The 18,449-nt window shown below is 40.3% G+C and overlaps 1 protein-coding gene across 1 annotated transcript; it reads left to right on the top strand.

Annotated features, from left to right (window-relative positions):
* The first annotated feature begins 4,585 nt into the window (after nucleotides 1–4,585).
* BTNL2 (butyrophilin like 2) lies at nucleotides 4,586–18,377 on the top strand. Its single transcript, XM_059937424.1, has 11 exons — nucleotides 4,586–4,664; nucleotides 7,406–7,753; nucleotides 9,448–9,729; nucleotides 10,931–10,951; nucleotides 14,088–14,435; nucleotides 15,477–15,758; nucleotides 16,448–16,550; nucleotides 16,642–16,655; nucleotides 16,791–16,803; nucleotides 17,548–17,576; nucleotides 18,316–18,377. The coding sequence occupies exons 1-11, from the start codon at nucleotides 4,586–4,588 to the stop codon at nucleotides 18,375–18,377; spliced, it is 1,581 nt and encodes a 526-aa protein (XP_059793407.1).
* The last annotated feature ends 72 nt before the right edge of the window (nucleotides 18,378–18,449 follow it).

Below are 18,449 nucleotides of genomic sequence, written 5' to 3'. Positions count from 1 at the left end.
GGCATACCTCAGAGATACTGCAGGTATGATTCCAGACCACCACAATAAAGCAAGTATCACAATAAAGGGAGTCACACAAATTTCTTGGCTTCCCAGTGCTTATAAAAGTTATGTTTATACTGTGCTGTAGTCTATTAAGTGTACAGTAGCATTATGTCTAAAAAAGTACATATCTTAATTAAAAATACGTTATTGCTAAAAAATGCTAGTCATCATCTGTGCCTTCGGTGAGCTGTAGGAGTAGCATCAAAGATCACTGATCACAGATCACCATTCAAAAATAATAATAATGAACAAGTTAGAAGTATTGCAAGAATTACCAAAATGTGACATGAGACATGAAGTGAACAGATGCTGTTGGGAAAATGGTGCCAATAGACTTCCTTGACTGAGAGTTGCCACAAACCTTCAATTTGTTTAAAAAAAAAAAAATGCAATATCTGGGAAGCATAATTAAAGGAAGTATGCCCGTATCTGCAGACCCCCAGGGGTACTTGCACTCTGATTCAAGAAAATGGACTTAAGAGGACTTTAAAAGAAAATCTAACTTAAACCAAAACAGACACACACACACAAAATGTGCCTATAACTTCCATCATCATAATTTTTGTGCCTAAACGTTGTGTTGAGAAGCTTATTAAATTTCTTTGGTTTAATGTCTGAGAATAATTAAGCTCTTTATTACCCAGCAAAGGGAGATAAAGAACCAAAGTTAAAAGAGCAATAAACTAGCACGGAGGAGACCTTGGCCTGGCGCTCTGATCCTGGAGAAGGTAATGCCTTTCTCTGGGCCTCTGTTTTCTCATCAGTGAATAGAGGGGAAGGATATTAGGTATTCAGTCGTGCTTCCTACTCTAAGCCCCATGCACACTGTATTCTGGTGGAAACTTGGCATTAGATGGAAGTCCTTGACGTGTGGGTAGGTAGAGGGGATGCTGTAGACAGACCACCAGCCTGAGGTGCTGTGTGAAGACCTGATGAGATGGCACAGATGGGTGTCCAATGGGACCTGGCTTTCTGGGGAAGGGTGAGGAGTGTAAATGTCACGGTTTGGTCTGCAGCTCTAAAGAACTCATAACTAAACCCAGCCAAAGTTCACTCGCCATCTCAGTTTCACTTTCCAGAGGATTACAGCCAGGAGGTTAACATGCGATTCTGACTGGAATCTCATCTTCAGGGATCTGGCTCTTCCTTCAGTTTGGGTGAGGTGGCTTAAATCCTCCTTCACCCAAAGCCCTGGGGGATGGGGGCTCCCTCCACCCCATCTGGCTGTCCCTCAATTCTTGCTCCAGTCAGCACTTCAAGCTCTGACCTGTCTTTGGACATCTGCTCTGTTGATGCAGGATACAGCTGAGACGCAGTGAGGAGAAGCCCCAGTAGCCCCAGGTTTCTCCCCCAAGCAAAGACGGGGACACGTGAGTGGTTTGGAGACTCTCTGGTGGAGGACAGCTCGGGGAGGAAAGGGAAGTTGACTAAGATGACGAAGCAGGGCATAGAGACACCTCTCAGGGACCCTCTGCCCCTTGTCGTCATATCACCTACTTGTATTTTTTTTAAATTAATTAATTAATCTTGGTTGTGTGGGGTCTTCGTTGCTGCTCGCGGGCTTTTCTCTAGTTGCAGCCAGCGGGGGCTACTCTTCGTTGCCGTGCACGGGCTTCTTATTGAGGTGGCTTCTCTTGTTGTGGACCACAGGCTCTAGGCATGCAGGCTTCAGTAGTTGTGGCACGTGGGCTCAGTAGTTGTGGCTCGCGGGCTCAGTGGTTGTGGCTTGCGGGCTCTAGAGCGCAGGCTCAGTAGTTGTGGCACACGGGCTTAGTTGCTCTGCGGCATGTGGGATCTTCCCGGACCAGGGCTCGAACCCGTGTCCCCTGCATTGGCAGGCGGATTCTTAACCACTGCGCCACCAGGGAAGTCCCCCCTACTTGTATTTTATACTCAACTCCATTTTACGTTTTTCAAAGTGCTGCCATAGTGTATTCGAGGCTCACAATATTGCTGTGAAGCAGGCTGGGTGAGGAAGGGGCTCTAGATTAAACCTCAGAAAACCAGGATCACATGACTCATGTGTCATGTCGGATGTTGGGCTTGTGCCTCTGAGCCTTGCTTCCTTGTCTGTCACATGGCGATGATACAGCTGGAAAAATGTTAGGAATGATTGTGTCCTTCAGAGAGGAGAGAAAGGAGAGGTTCAAGGAAATAGAGTGAGATTCTCAAGGTCACGGAAGTAAACACAAAGTCACCTTTGCTGCAAGAAATCTCATGCTACTTTGCTTTCTCTCTATAAAAATGGGGATCTATTGTTCAAGTGTATATAGATAAATAAGCTTCAAACTTCATGAACTGATTTAATTCATTAACACCAGTTAATTACTACGGTTACTTGGCATTTTGAGAATTTAACTTTTGAGGTTTTTACTGAAAAAAAAATCCTCTAACAACCCATGACATGTAGAAACTTGTAATTTTCTTTGGCATGAATTTTAATAGCACACACATAGACCTTGAAATCTGGAATTGTTACTTACCCAATGCCTAAATACCATCACTTATCACCTCATCTTAACAGTTGCACTTTATCCAGAAAACTAAATGAAACATGGATATTTGAGAATTTGATGAAACACATGCATATTAGGTCATATCACTTTACAATATCAAAGTTTACCATATTTAATATCAATGAGGGTTTCAGAAGATTCTTGGCTTACACTCAAGTCATAACGCGGAGATGTCAAAAGCTTATGATTAAAATGTTTTGATTTAATGATTACAATGTGAGTCCAGTTATTTATTTACAAAAAAAATGTGCCAAAGATTTTCAGCACGCTGACAGCCGATGGTCTATGGCAATGCTTTTCCTTGGCATTATTGACATTTTGGGCTGTGTAATTCTTTGCTGTAGGGGCTTTCCTGTGCATTGTAGGATGTTTAGCAACATCCCTGGCTAATACCCACTGGGAGTCCCCTCCCCTGAGGTGTGACAACCAAACATGTCTGCAGACATTGGCCAAATGTCCTCCAAGGGCAAAACCATCTCCGTCCCCATTGAGAACCCTGGTCTAAGGCATTTATTCACCCTGTTTATACTCTCTCACAAATCTCTTTCTGAGCATCACTGAAGGTTAAGATACATTTTCACAATTTCTTCAAAAGCTTCAATGATTTGGACAGCTTTTTTTCTAGAGGGCATTTGTAGGTTTCCCCTTGGCTTTCACATAAAGAGCCTAAAGGAACACAAACCTATAAACTGGTTTGTAGCAAGTGTGAGTCCTTATCTCACAGGAAAAGGCAGTGATGCTTAGCACGGTCTTTGTGGGTTTTCTTTGCTTTTACTTGGTGGAATAACATGTTTCTACTTTTCACAGGAGGAGTCAAGGAGTCAAGAAGGCAATTTCCTTTCATCTGAGGCAACATGACTGATCTATTTCAAGTGGCAAACTAGTACTGTTCTGTGGTGTCTTCTAATGCTCAGTCTAATTTTCCATAAATAGTTGAGCACTCTTTCAGGTATTGTGGCTTTGTGACTGGGCTTGTATCACTTTTCCTAGAGATATTTTAGATGAAATTATGCATCACTTTAGAAAGTAAATAGTCATAATGGAGTAAAAATAATCTCCTGAACCACATGTTTCATCATCCCCATTTCAGATGACTGTTGTTTTTCCCCCCTGCTCTATAAAATCATATTGACATTAGTTTACAGGGAGAGAGAAGCAGTAACTTATCATTGCTTCTATGCAGGTTCTTCTATTTGGTGTGAAGCAAGTTTTTCTTTCCATAAAACACTTGACACAGCAGGTAGAATAAGTCTTAGACGTGCTTCACTCTGAATTCTTCATTTTCCAAAACTAAAGTTAGCATTCTATTTTTTTTTTTTTTCCGGATAGTTTTAAAACTTTTTTTAATCTGTGTAGAAGTATTTTTATAATGCTGGTACAATGGGCATGTTGGGTTTGCCCATCTCTGCCAGTTGGGCTATTTTTTAAAATTCATTTCTATATGTCCTCTAGATGATACTGAAAGGTCATTCAAGGTCATTTCTTTGCCAGTCTTCTTCTGTATCACCATTTCCACTATTCTTTCCTTTCCTTTCCAAGGCATCCCCTGTCCCTGGGTCCTCCCGAGGCCCTAGTAATCACTTCCTGGCTGTAGCATGAGGATGCAGAGCCTTTCTGCTCTTTCCTTTACATCTTGGAGACCGTAGAGATGAAGGACTTTGCAGGAGGGACTGGAAGGAGGGCTCTAAAATTCTGCATGCTCAGAATAAATGGGTCTAAAGAGATTTTTTAAAATTATCTAAATATTATTGTCCCTTTAGCCCAGAAGATATTTTCATTTAAATCAGAAATCTTCCCTCGGGGACCCCAAATAGTTTAAAGTACAACACAGTAAGTAACAGGTTGGAAATGATCGATAAATGCAGAGAAAGGGAACCAAGCCCATTTCATCGTTTGATTGTGGAAGGTGTTGATGTTGATTTCTCGTTATGTCTACGTAACCACTGGAAACCACAGAAATGCTTGCTGTATTACAGCCTCATTTAGGTACGGTCATATTTTCTCTTGTGTTTGTTCCAGGGAAGATGGTGGATTTTCCAGGATACAGTCTGTCTGGTGTAGTTGCCTCCTTCTTCTTTGTACTGCTCAGCATGAAGCAGTCAGGTAGGATGCTCTTCTTCCCTTTACTGCATATTTGAGTGTCTCAGAGGTCCAGTCTGGGTGCAGAGTTCTAAATTCAAAAGGGCTAGTACAATATTAAGAGTGGGGATTCAGTAGTCAAAGCACCTGTGTTATAAAAAGGGTTCCTCCACCTCTAGCTGTGTTACCTTTGGAAAGTTACTTGAATACCTTCTGCCTTAGTTTTCTCATCTTTATTATAAGAATAACAACCTACCTACATCTCATAGCTTAGCACAGCCTTTAAGATTAAATCAGGCTGTACATAGAAAACACTTAAATCAGTACCTGGAACACAGTAAGTCATCCATTCTCCTGCTTCTATTTAGTACAAAACTTCTGGGGTGAGAAAAAAGTGGCTGCTTCTTACCATAAATTAAACAGCATAAAAGTACTTGGAAATAAGAAACTAGAAGGAGACTTCTAAGAAATGGGCTTGGAAGTCTCAGTAGCTGAATTTTGTTGGTCAAAATATTGTACTTTGAAAAGGGATTGTGAAAATTCAATGTCAGTGGGTAATATCAGAGCCCCAAGGAAAATGCAGGATTGCAAAGTGGGAAAAAACATTGGATAGGACATCAGAAGACACAGGCTCCAGACTGAGGCTGTCAGAAACTATATGATGTGGTGAGGCTGCCCTCCCTGCTATGGGATGCACCTTCCTAACCTGTAAAAGAAGTCGCCCAGATGGTATGGCTTCAGTTCTAGCTTTATATTCAGATTCCATCAACACAATGCAAGCAGATGTCTACCTATGTTCCATAGTGACCTTTTGAGCACCATCTACTTGATGTTGAGCAGCAACTAAACGAGATGAAGTTCCTTCTTAGGAGGGTTGGATCTGCACAAAGTGCAAATGGCCCTGGACAGCATTTTAGGATGAGAAAAAACATAATATACATGACATATGAAATTATTAAGCATAGGAACATACAGAATTATTAAACAGCTCTTCAATTTGCAGATAAAGAAGACGTCAAACATGACTTAAAATTTTATTGGAAGGCTTGAACTCTTTATACTAATCACTGCCTTTTTTTTTCTGTTTTTTTTTTTTTTTTTACACGGAGTATAGTTGCTTTACAATGTTATGTTAGTTTCTGCTGTACAACGAAGTGAATCAGCTATATGTATACATATATCCCCTCCCTCTTGGACCTCCCTCCCACCCCCTCCCCCCCCCATCCCACCCGTCTAGGTCATCACAGAGCACGGAGCTGAGCTCCCTGTGCTATACAGCAGGTTCCCACTAGCTATCTGTTTTATACATGGTAGTGTATATATGTCAATCCTTATCTCCCAGTTCGTCCCACCCTACCCTTCCTCCCTGTGTCCACATGTCCATTGTCTACATCTGCATCTCTATTCCTGCCCTGCAAATAGGTTCATCTGTACCATTTTTCTAGATTCCACATATATGCGTTAATATACGATATTTGTTTTTCTCTTTCTGACTTACTTCACTAATCACTACCCTTAATCCACCACAAAATGTCCTTGCAAAAACTGCATTTTATGTTCCAGCTAGGTCAATAAACTTGTCTGTAGAAGTCTTTTATAAGGATAACACATATTTCAAGTTTTTTTTATCATTGAGAGAAACAAGATATTATCTGAATCAAAAATTTAGGTAAGAATTTCTAAGAAAGAAGCAGGGAACAATGGGAAGGTTGGAACTGGGAAGAAATTTTGTTTCGTATAGCACAAAAGGTAATTCTTCATATAAAAAAAAAAAAAATCATCCCTCAAAAGCACCACTACTAAAATTATCATCAAAGTGCACCCCAAATTTCAATTGCAAAGTATTAGAAGTAATCAACCAGGAAATATTTTCAAAATAACAAACTTTTTATGAAATTCAAACAATAATATTGGTTAATATGGTTAATATTAACATCTCTTTAAATTCCTTTATTATATCTATATTCTATAAATTCTCATAAGTATCAAAATAATTATAGGCCTCCTAATATGCATGTGGTTAATATTGGCTGTTTTAATTTTAGCACACCAGAAAATATATGGGGTATAAGTTCTAGTAGCATTAAAAACAAGAAAGAGTTACCAAAAAAAAAAAAAAAAAACTGCATTTTACATAGCCCCAGTAACTGGAGTCTTGCCAGGTCCATACAAAAACAAAACGAAACAAAACAAAGCAAAACAAACCCAGTTCGTTACATAGGACAAGACAAAAACAGTTCTGAAAAGCTGAAAAATCTATTGAATAAATCTATTATCTAAATTTTAGGGAAAGTGATTACAATGTCAGTCACCAAAGTGAAATTACTAACTAGAAAATAAATCACTGTAAAATATAAAATAAATCACTAACTAATAAAGTTCCCATTTAAAAAAATCAATTTACACATTAACTTATTTGAGAATAAAAGCAACCCAAGATGGTGGTTTTAAAATCTTAAAGAAGAAATTGAGATTGCAATCTCAAAATCTCATCGAGAATAATGGATTTGCCCCCGAATCACACAGCTGGTAAGTAATAGATTTAGCGCTCACACTAAAATTTTTGAACTGCATGTTATTTTTGGTACACAAGATTGTCTCTGTACAACCAAACATGCAAATCATAATGCTGGGTTTCTCTAAAACATTGCAAATAAAACTTTCCCTCCTCCAGGTGCCTCCATTTTCATAGAGTAGACATCCCAAAGCAATCATATTGATCCTCCAGTTGGCATTACCCGGTTCTCTTTGTCACTCTTTTGTAGATGACTTTAGAGTGATTGGTTCTGCCCATCCTACCCTGGTCATGGTCGGGGAAGATGCCCTACTAACCTGTCAGCTCCTCCCCAAGAGGACCACGATGCACATGGAGGTGAGGTGGTACCGCTCAGAGCTCAGCACACCTGTGTTTTTGTATCGGGATGGAGCTGAGGTGACGGAGATGCAGATGCAGGAGTACAGAGGCCGGGTAGAGTGGATAGAGGACAACGTTACTGAGGGAAGTGTGGCTCTGAAGATACACAACATCCGGCCATCTGACCATGGGCAGTACTGGTGCCGTTTCCAAGAGGGAAACTATTGTGGAGAAACAAGCTTGCTGCTCAAAGTAGCAGGTGAGTATCTCAGAAAAGACATAGGGTCTCAGAAGGAGAAGTATATTAATTTGTGTTAAGCTTAGTTCCAATTGAAGAATTCCCTTCGAATCATCAAGGCAATTGCTCCTGTCCAGTCCTCTATCCTGATTCATTTGGAGGCAGGTGGTTCTGAAATCTTTAAAGTGAACTCACAAACAATTCCCCCCAATTTGACTTACACAGTTTTGACTATTCTTGAGGATTATTTAACATTGATGACACGTAGTCACCAGCAGTTTGGCTGAGGCAAGAATTCGTGCCATATAGGCTAGTGCGCAAGGGCAAGTCCATTGCTGGGCGAGCGACCCTAGCGGACTGCCCCGCACCCGTGTTCTCTACTCAGCCTCAAGTACACAGTCACTGAGATGTGAACACATTGCTTCTTTGTGTAACGCCGCCTCAAGTTAGAAAGCTAGTGACGAGACTAACAGGTTAAGAACATGATGCTTTTATGGAGATTACCGTATACTAGTGTTCAGTGAATTGGGGGTTCACAGATGCTTTGGGGACATACCCATTGTGAGTGACAAGGGTCTGCATGATGTTTTTGTGTTAGCAAAGTAGGACAGAGTCAGAAGAAGGGAACGACTGAAGAAAGGATGTCTCTGTGGAGAAACAAATACCTGAAAAGTAAACTATCGTATGGTTCCCTGGCAGGAATAACTCCTCCATGTGCTAAAGAGAAAATCAGGCAAATCCATTTGCCTTATCAGGGAAATAGTTCTCTGGAGATGTTAACACCTCTGGCTGATGTGACCTCTTTCTGTTCCCTAACACATTTTGTCTCGACACCTATGTATGATTATTAATGTTATTATGTTCAAGTTGATTCAAGATGGATGAAAGAATCCACATACTTCTGAGATGTGGAGTGGGGAGGGCACGTACTAAGGCATTTCACTATCAGGGACATTTGAAAAGAAACCATGCATTTTCCAAGGCTCTAGGTGAAGAAAATGGGTCTCTGTCCCCAGCAAGTGATAGAGACAGAACTACCATCTATGGAAAATAGAATCCTCTTCGTTTGGGTTTGAGAGCTGTGTTGAACAGAGAAAGAATTTCATGATTATATAAAACTGGGATGTCTCGAAAACATTTTCCCATGGAATGGAATATTTAGATACAGAAACTCAACATGAAGCTTCCCATTTTACATAACCCAGATTATCTATTTGCACCCCAAGTTCACAAACACCAACAAAAGAAATGAGAAGAATATTCTCCCTGGAAATGATGTCTCACTTTATATTAAATATTCTACTTAAATTGGAGTCAAGATATTATCCAACAAGTCAAAGTGCCTGACACAATAATATTAAGATGAAAAAGGCAGAGTCTGTGGCATGAGGGAGTTCATGAGTAAATTTTAACACATCTTCGTTTGCAGTGCTAGAGACACAAGCAAAATGTTATTATGTCCCTTTCTCTTATTTTCCTGTCTGGGTCTGAATAAAAATACTGCTCATATGCTAAAATTTAAGGATTGAGACTGGGGTATAAATAAAGTGTATGTGAACTCCAGTTTGAATGGGAAGAGGACTTTGGGCCACCTTTTGCTCCCAAGAACCTTGAACTTCTGCTCTCTCCCTATGAACAATGTCATTGGACTCCCAGCCTCTGTGATTTGTGCCTCCATGGGCTTGGGGACTCAGGGCTGTGTCTTTCCACCACAGGTCTGGGGTCTGACCCTTACATCCACATGGACGGATCTGTGGAAAGCGGACTCCAGCTTGTGTGCACTGCAAAAGGCTGGTTCCCAGAACCTCAAATTTCTTGGCAAGACATCACGGGAGAAAAGTTGCTGACTATCTCTAAGCATAGCATCCAAGATGAAGATGGCTTGTTCTATGTAGAAAGCACTCTTGTGGTCAGGAATGTCTCTACAGAGATTGTGTCCTGCTTTATCCACAGCCCCACACTCACTGAGGAGAGGGGGTCAGACATCTCCATCCCAGGTCAGTGCTCTGCCTCTAGGACCAAGATGTTCTGATTAGCAGGAAAGTTTGCAGGGACTGTTCCATAGCACCTAATATTTTTTAATCAAGAAGAATATCTAATATTTTGTAATATGCATTAAAGACTATAAAACATTTATGGCTGGAAATATATACGCTGTATAGCTATTGTTAATGACATTCCAGTTTCTTTCAGATTCTGCCTTTACTTCTTTCTTTATTAATTTTCTTTACTCACAAGTATGTGTTACATTGTAAAGGAAATACAACTATATTCTTTCAACTGAAATGTTTTCTTGCACTGTATTTGTGCCAGTTACCTCTAGGAGCTTATCATCTGAAGATAATCAGAGATGGAGACAACTGTTTACATAGCAGCATCTTTATTATAGCCTCATTTATAAATAGCAACAAAAACAATAGCCAAAACCCCAATACAACAGTGGAGTGTTGTGTCTTATGTTACTTATAGCATTGATGAAAAATGGTATTTTCAAATAATTTTAATGGTTGAAAGTATCCCCCGATGGACTACTTAAATGATAAAGATTACATCTATCATCTATCTATCTATCTATCTATCATCTATCTATCTATAAATAGATATTTCCTATCATGGAAAGATTATTGGCTTTAAATAACTTAAAACTGCACTAAGACTTTTGGGACACCCTCTACATTTAGATATAAAGAAATAAGTACATAGTTATTCATATAAATGGATACAGGAAAAAAAGTTAAAACAAATGTTATATGTTAATGTTAAAAGGAACAATACATATATATACATAATTGCAAAACATACATATATATTTATATATCTCTCAGTTTGTAATTATGGGTGATAATTGTCTATGTCCATATATTTTTATACTTTTCATGCATGTATAAAAAGAATATTATTATTTTTATGAAATAGTTAAATATTGATATGTTAAATATAAGCAGAAACTAGCAGAATCATGGGGTGGTAGAACTGAGAGCATTTTTGTTGTGCAGAGAAAGGGAAAAACAGCTGGACCACCAGGAGGTGGATGGGGAAAAATCATTATTTTTCTACATTTTATTTCTTTCTTATGAATCAAGTGTTTCCATAAAATGTAGAACTTTGGGGTTTGTTTTTTTTTTTTTTTTTGGAAATATTTTCTCTCCTTTCCCTTAGACCAAATTCCTTGATATGTTATTTTCATTCTCTTTCCAGAAAAACTCCAGACAGAGCTGGGTAAGTAGAGGTGGTGGCTCTCGCGAGTATACACGAGCCTCTGCCCTCCCCAGGGGAAGGTGGTGCTCCTTGGACAAAGCGTGCACAGAGAAGGTGACACCTCGTGATCCAGATGAGAAACTGAGGCATGACCTTCCCAAGTCTCACATTTAGTGCTAGAGGGACCAGCAGCTTCCTGCAGGCGTCTTTGCACCTCGTAACCTGCCACTTTCAGTGTTCCTGGGACCCCAATGAGCCTCAGGTGGATGCCTAAAATGGGTGCAGACCTAAGCTCTGTCCTTCTGGGTGGGAGGAAAGGGAGTGTGTAGGGCAAGGCAAAGGACAGCTGGCCCAGCTCCGGAGGCCCTAGTGTGAGTTTCTAGTGTGAGGAAGCAGTGCCATCGTGATAACTGGCGGTCCTCACCCACCACCTGCAACCTCTGGCCCTGCTACGGTTTCTGCACCTGCTCTTCACCCCCGCAGGCCGGACCTCATCAATCTCGGGAGGGAGCTGCGACTTTCTTAGATGCAGCCTGGGACCCTGTGCTTGGGGTGATCATTTTCCTTTTTTTTTCTTTACTTGATCGTTGGACTGCAGGTATGATTTTACTGTACCTAAGATAAGTGGTTTAAACAGTAACCAACTGATTTTTGAACGTCTTTCAGTTTCTCCTTTGTTGCCTTATCATCTTCCTCCCATTCCTCATTTCTGTGACCTCTTCTCTCAGCCCATGACAACCAACCTGCCCCCTACCTGCTCGTTTTCTCTTTCCATCAGTACTCTGCTCTCCCTCAAGTCACCTGTTACAGGAATATGTGCTTATGTGGGTGCATGCCTGTGCGCATGTTAGGTGAGTTTAAGCACACTTTTCGGCCCGTGAAGGAGTTTTTGAGGAAAATTAGGGTGACCAACACACCCCAATCTCTGTCAGAGTCTAGTGTGACACTTTGGACCCCTTTGGACCATAAAGATAAAGGAAAGGGCCTTGGGACGGTCAAAGGTAACTCCACAGTTTGAAGAGAGTGCACATGTGCGAACTTTACCTTGCAAGTCGGATACCCTCCCACCCAGGTGACACCTGCTTGTGATAGGACAGAAACCTTGGCTGGCAGAGCTTGTAAGTTACAGCTCAGAAAGCCAAGCCAGTGTTTGGGCAGGTTGACCCACGTCTCTGGCCCTTAAGAAAAATGTAAGTGAAGACTCATTTCTCTAAGTTATCTGAACCAAATTGACATGCCCATTGGACACCTAGCACACAAAATAACAATCTGATGTCCTTTGGTTTCTAGGTTGTGCACACCTTCTGGGCCCAAATTGAAACAATATGAAAAGACAAAGCTTCCCTGGGCTCCCTGTCAGGAGGAGGGCTGTGCCCTCAGGAGCCTTGAGGGTGAGCTGTTAATAGAGAGTAGAGTAGGAGATTCACAGCTACCTCCGTGTTTTTAGAGCTTGTGAATTAGAGCTCAGAGGCTGCTGGTGAACCGAGATTTCCTTAGAAGTCCTGAGACTGAAGTCCTAGTTCCCTACTCTGGCAAATAATGTTGTTGGTTATACAGATAATGACCAAGTTTTTGAAATGGTAATAACGTGCCTGGGACGATGCTAAGTGCTTTTCAGGAATTATTTTCTTTTCTTACAATAATTTAAAGGTGAATAGATTTATCATCATTTTACAGTTGGGAAACAGTCAATTTTAGCTCTTAATTACCAATCTCTGGAAGAGTAATCCAGTTTGAGAGTTGATTTGTACCACAGGTCATGGACAGGAGAAAAAAAAAAACCTCATATGGATAACAGAGATGAGGAAACAATCTGCTTTATTACTATAAGATACATGGATGGAGAAATAGCAACAAACTAACTACTAGTTCTTTTTTTTTTTCTTCTGACTCCTACTTTTGTCTTTAGATTTAAACAGATACATATGGAGTAGAGATAATATGTTTTAGGTAAAATTACAGAACAAAGCAAACAACATGCTGGATATAACTGGGAGTCAAATTTTAGCAAGAATAGAATGAAATAATCTGAAAATTAAAATTATGTTGGCAATGAGTTTCCTCTCTGGAGAAGTACCTAGAAGATTTTGGCTAAATACATAATGAGGACATTTTGCCTTAGATCATTGACTCCCCATCCAGACAGTTTACAAATTTATGCTTGTATTTCTTTATAAATGATCATTACACTTCAGCATTAGAATGGTAAAAACATTCTACCGTTTGATGGAAACGGATGACACTAAATAGAGTGTAGAGCATAATCAGCATGGCCAGGACCTGATGAGAAATGAAGTTGGATCCAGGAAAAGCCAGGAAAGCCCTCAGAGAAAATCTGCATTCTTCATAATGGGGGAATTAGACTCGTTTTTATGTATTCATTCTTGCTTTGTGCTTCGTATTTTGCCAGTCTCCCCAATTCTTGATCTTATAACATTTCTCAAGATCACCTGAGAACATTGACTGGTGTGTGTTTAGAGCCCCACATATGTGGGAGCTTGGGGAACTGAAATACGATGGCTGGATCTGACATATAAGGTATTATAAAACAAACTAGGGGAAGGTTTCTTCACATTTCATTATTAAAAGGCCACCTGACTCAGTTTTGTTCCCTCCCCATTATCAAAGTCTAGAGTGGGATTGGCTCCAATGACCTCAAGTCTTATAATCTCAGGTCTCCACTCACACTGCATGGTCATCAAACTCTTTATATGGATTATTTTAACTCCAGTAAAACCTTATGATTTTGATAGTGATACATTTGTCTTATGGTATAAGAAGCTGAGACATACACAGATTAAGAAGTAGTTTAAGGTTGTGCAAATTTAAAATGATAAAATTTTAATTTGATTTTCATTGCAAAATTATTTTCTTATTGGGCTGAAAACTGCATAAGATTATAGGTAGGGGCTGCAGGTGTGGGTTCAGTTAGTGATAATTTTCAGACAGACACACATCATGGGATGGTACTGCCTTGCATAGGGACAACCTCTATCCTGATTCCACCAAACCTCTACCTCTCCAGGGGATGACTTTGAACCTCAGGGCTCCCCTGGGATGTCCCTGGGTTCTAAATCCTACTCAAGATGTTCTTACTGATGACACTATTTGCTCCAGTTTGAATCTTTCATTGTGTTTTGTCTGCTGTATTTAACAGCTTCCTTAAAAGTGATTGGACCTTCCCAACCCATCCTTGTCAGAGTGGGAGAAGACATACAATTAACCTGTTCCCTGTCCCCAAAGACTGATGCACAGAGCATGGAGGTGAGATGGGTGCGATGGCACCGTTATCCTGCTGTTTATGTCTATATGGATGGGGACCAAGTGGCTGGAGAGCAGATGGCCGAGTATCGAGGGAGGACTGCATTGGTGAGTGATGCTATCAACGAGGGGAGGCTGACCCTGCAGATAAACAATGCCAGGACTTCAGATGATGGGAAGTACCAGTGCCTTTTTGAAAAAGATGGTGTCTACCAGGAGGCTGATTTGGATCTGAAGATCATAGGTAAGGATTCTAGATAGATGTTTTGAAATCGACATCTGTTCCCACTGCTTTAACTTGCTAGTTCATGGAAAATTTCTCTGGCACCTGAAATTTTCTTAATGTCCATTCACTCATCAAATTTATGGTAAACTCTCCCATGTGCAGGAGCTGTAATAAATACATAAAGTCCACAAACCCTAAAGGACCAGATTTGATCCTTTGTGTGTAGAATTTGTATCCTTCCCAGGATCTGCATAAAGTGGCCATACACCTAGTAAAATGTGAGATTCTTACTCCATAAGTACACAGGACTCATTATTTCAGGGTGTTTTTAAAATTCTGGGAAATATGTAGTTATTAGGAAGCATGATGATTTGAAGGCTGAACTAGATCCACCACATAAGCAAAAATCATAAACGTTGACAGTATTGGCAGGACGGAGGAGGAAAGACAAAATCAATCCCTGCATCATGATTTCCCACTGCCTATGTTTGTGGGTGAGAATTGATTTGCCAAGGTTAGCAAATGCCATTGAGGACATTGCCTAAATTGTGGAAAATCTACTTGTTTCTCCCATTGATGGTGTATTCAAATTAATAAATATGTTTAGAAAACATCCATGAGAGCACATGTTAAAAGTTTTAATGAGCTTCATCATTTTCTGCCATTGGACACATGTATTTATAAGATTTTGTTCTTTGAGGATATTCTCTCTGTCTTTTTTTTTTTTTTTTTTTTCTGGCCATGTGACTCATGACCTACCTGGTCAAAGTTATTTTGTTTCAGATATAGAAGAAAAAAAATTGGATTTGAAATGTATTGTATCCCTTAATCTGTCCCAGAATGATTTTAGGAATACAAAGCATAAAAATAAAAATTTGCAAACAAAAGGAAACAAGTAAAGGCTCCAGCTAGTCTCCTTCCTGAGTGGAGTATAATTCCCTCCTAAGCTTTGCTTTCTTCTCCGAGCCTCTGAACCCTTCTCTTCCCCCTCTGTGCAATCACTGACTGTGTAACCACTTGCAGAGACTCTAAATTGCCTTCCTTGACCTCTGTTCCTAGGTTTGGGTTCTTCCCCTCGGATCTCCATGGAGGCACTGAAGGATGGAGAAACAAAGCTGAAGTGCACTTCAGAAGGGTGGTTCCCACAGCCCCATGTGCAATGGAGGGACATGGAAGGAAAGACAATACCGTCCGTTTCCCAGGACCTGACTCAAGGCAGCCAGGGCCTGTTCCATGTGGAGGCGTTTCTACTGGTCACAAACAGCTCTGTTGTGAATGTGACCTGCTCCATCAGCAATCCCCTTCTTGGTGAGGAGAAAATGACAACTTTTTCTCCTTCAGGTTAGTGATTCCGTGTGCTCTTCTCAGCTTTGGGAAATAAATATGAAGACCAACCCAAACTTACTCATTTTATTGCTTTTCTATTTTTTGTTTGTTATGTTTTCTTTCTGATGAAGTCTCTTGCTATCTCTTGCAAAGCTGGTCTTCAGGACACCTAGAGATTCTACTCTTTAGAGTTTCTTCCTGAAATCCCCAAGTAAAGCCCTAAGGTTATATGGTTACATTGTTATCTACTGAATTCCAAGAATTGATTCTATCATCACTGTATCTACAATCTATTTTCTTCTAATGTGAAAACAATGACATCATTTTTTCCCCCTCATGATGGGTTTTCTTCTGGATTAGAAATTAATTTTCCTTAACACCATCTTCATGGCTGTGGACTCGGTAAATTTATCCTTTTGCCGCCCTCATTATTCCAGTGATTGTGGTGGTATAATTGGAAAAGAGAAGGGGCAGAAGTGTGTCTGTGCGTCTGTGTGTGTTTCTGAGAGGAGCAAACAGGAAAGCTAGCATAAACCCCCAGCCTCTCCTCAGCCTCTGCAGAGCAGGGAGAAGCAGACCCACTTTCTTCTTGACAGGACTAATTCTCACCTTCCTCTCCAGTCTAGGAGCTCTCAGATGAAAAGAACGATCTTGAAATTTTCCCAGTTTTATGATTTAATGTGATTCTGGGGTTTCCATTTTAGAGCCTGGGATGACTTTTTCATGGAAGATACTGCTTATTTTGGGATTGCTTCCTCTTGTTGGGGCTGTAGGCTTGATCTGGAGGAAGAGCTGTAGAAAAGGTAAGTTAGGAAAACAGAAACAGCGTGGAGCACACTTTGTGATGGGAACCTTACTGTACACTTTCCCTAACCTCTCTTTTCAGCAGGCACTGAAGCACAGAGACATTCAGTGGATAGTCAGTAATTGATGAAACATGAGAGTTCATGGCTTACATCCATGTAATTGAGGATCAGTGTTGAAAGAGATCAGTTTTCAGTGATATGAGAAGCAAAAGGATTAAAAGACAATAATTTAATCTCCCAGTGCACATTCCCAAGTGATCTAGTTAAGGGAGAGGAAGAAAAAAAGGGGCAAAGCCATCCTTACTTTGAAGTTGAGAGTTGAGACTTAACTGGGATTCTGTTGGCATGAACATTTCACTAAGATCATTACAAATATGGTGACTTGCTTATTGGTTATTCCTGCTCTGCCAGTGAAGGACTTCTCATGTATTGATAGGCTGTTTTGTGTGCCCTAGAAAGTTCTTCCACTTTAAATTTCTTAAGTCATTGTAACTTTTGTTTTCCTGTTTGGGTGTTAATATCATGAAATTGATATTTTAAAATATTCCTGTATTGATTATTATCAGAATGGATTTTCTTTCTCTGCAGTGAATGAGACATTGGATCCAAATACATCTCACTCAGAACTGATCTTTTCTGAGGGAAATGAGCGTGTAGCCCACAGACAGTCACGCAGCCAGACTTCCTACAGTGATCTGACGGCCTCCTCACTGCGATGGGCCAGGAGGGGCTCATCTCAGGAAGGTGGTTACAAGAAGCGGAGGTTAGGGACCGGCCAGTATGGGTCCTGAGTGTTGCCAAGGACGGTGTCGTGAAGGAGTCATCTTTGTGTCAACTGAGAACGGGTTCGGGCAGTGAGTTGCTATGGAAATGAGTACTGGGCCATTTCCTCTCCTCATCTATACCTCCCCCCCAATTTTCTTCTCTGAAATTCTGCACCCCCCTTCATTCTTTGGTCCCCTACTGTAGGTTCTCCTGACATTTTCCCTGCACCTAAGAGAGCCTCAGCGACACCTCCAAGGAAAACAATAACCCTGGATTCTGGAAACCAGGATTATATTCTAAGTCCCAGCTCTTTTCTCCTTTCACCAACTGCTTGAAGGGGACTCACACGATCACCCATTTACCTAATCAAGAGGCTTTAACTTTACTCTGGCATCAAATCTAACCTGGAGACTGATCCCTTCTGTGACCTATCATATCCCAAGCTCTCTGACATCCTGCCTACGGATCACAATCTGATATCCGGTGATAAAAGACCCTTAGAAAATCCAATGGGAAATGCAATTTAGCCTAGAGGAGGAAGTGCAAGGAATGATCAAATATTTGATCGTTTTCTCTAGGAAGGTGACCATTAATTATCCAAGTGGGGCTGAGAAAACAAAAAATACAGTTAAAATGAGGTAAAGAACATACAGCTGAATATAAGGAGAAAAATCTGATCACTAAGATATAATCTTGAAAATCACATGAAGTGTGTAATTCTTGCACCAGACTTTTTCAGAAAGTTAATTAAGAATGTGGAGGAAGGACATTTTTCAGAAATTTTAGTCCAAGAGAAAAATGTGTTATGTGTGATGTATATGAAAATATCAATTTCTGTTTTAGAGTGAAAAAAGCACACAATTTAGAATTAACAATTATAGAATAAGCATAAGCAATAAATGCAACACAAGTAATAAAATGCAATGGAAATAAAAATATTTTAAAGTCACAATGAATCAAAATAGAGAAGCCACACATAGGAGAAGAAAGAATGTGAAGAAATAAAGATTTGGAAAAAGTCTTAAAATCTTCTGAAGTGAGAATAAGGAATACCTGCAAATGACAGGCTGCTGCTTTCTAGGAAGGCAGACGTCATGGTTTTAGCTGTCCTTTGAGGATTATTCATCTGCGGCAT

This window comes from Balaenoptera ricei, chromosome 11, assembly GCF_028023285.1.
Source record: "Balaenoptera ricei isolate mBalRic1 chromosome 11, mBalRic1.hap2, whole genome shotgun sequence".
In the NCBI taxonomy this organism is placed as follows: Eukaryota; Metazoa; Chordata; class Mammalia; order Artiodactyla; family Balaenopteridae; genus Balaenoptera; species Balaenoptera ricei.
This window is presented reverse-complemented; position numbering and strand designations above follow the sequence as displayed.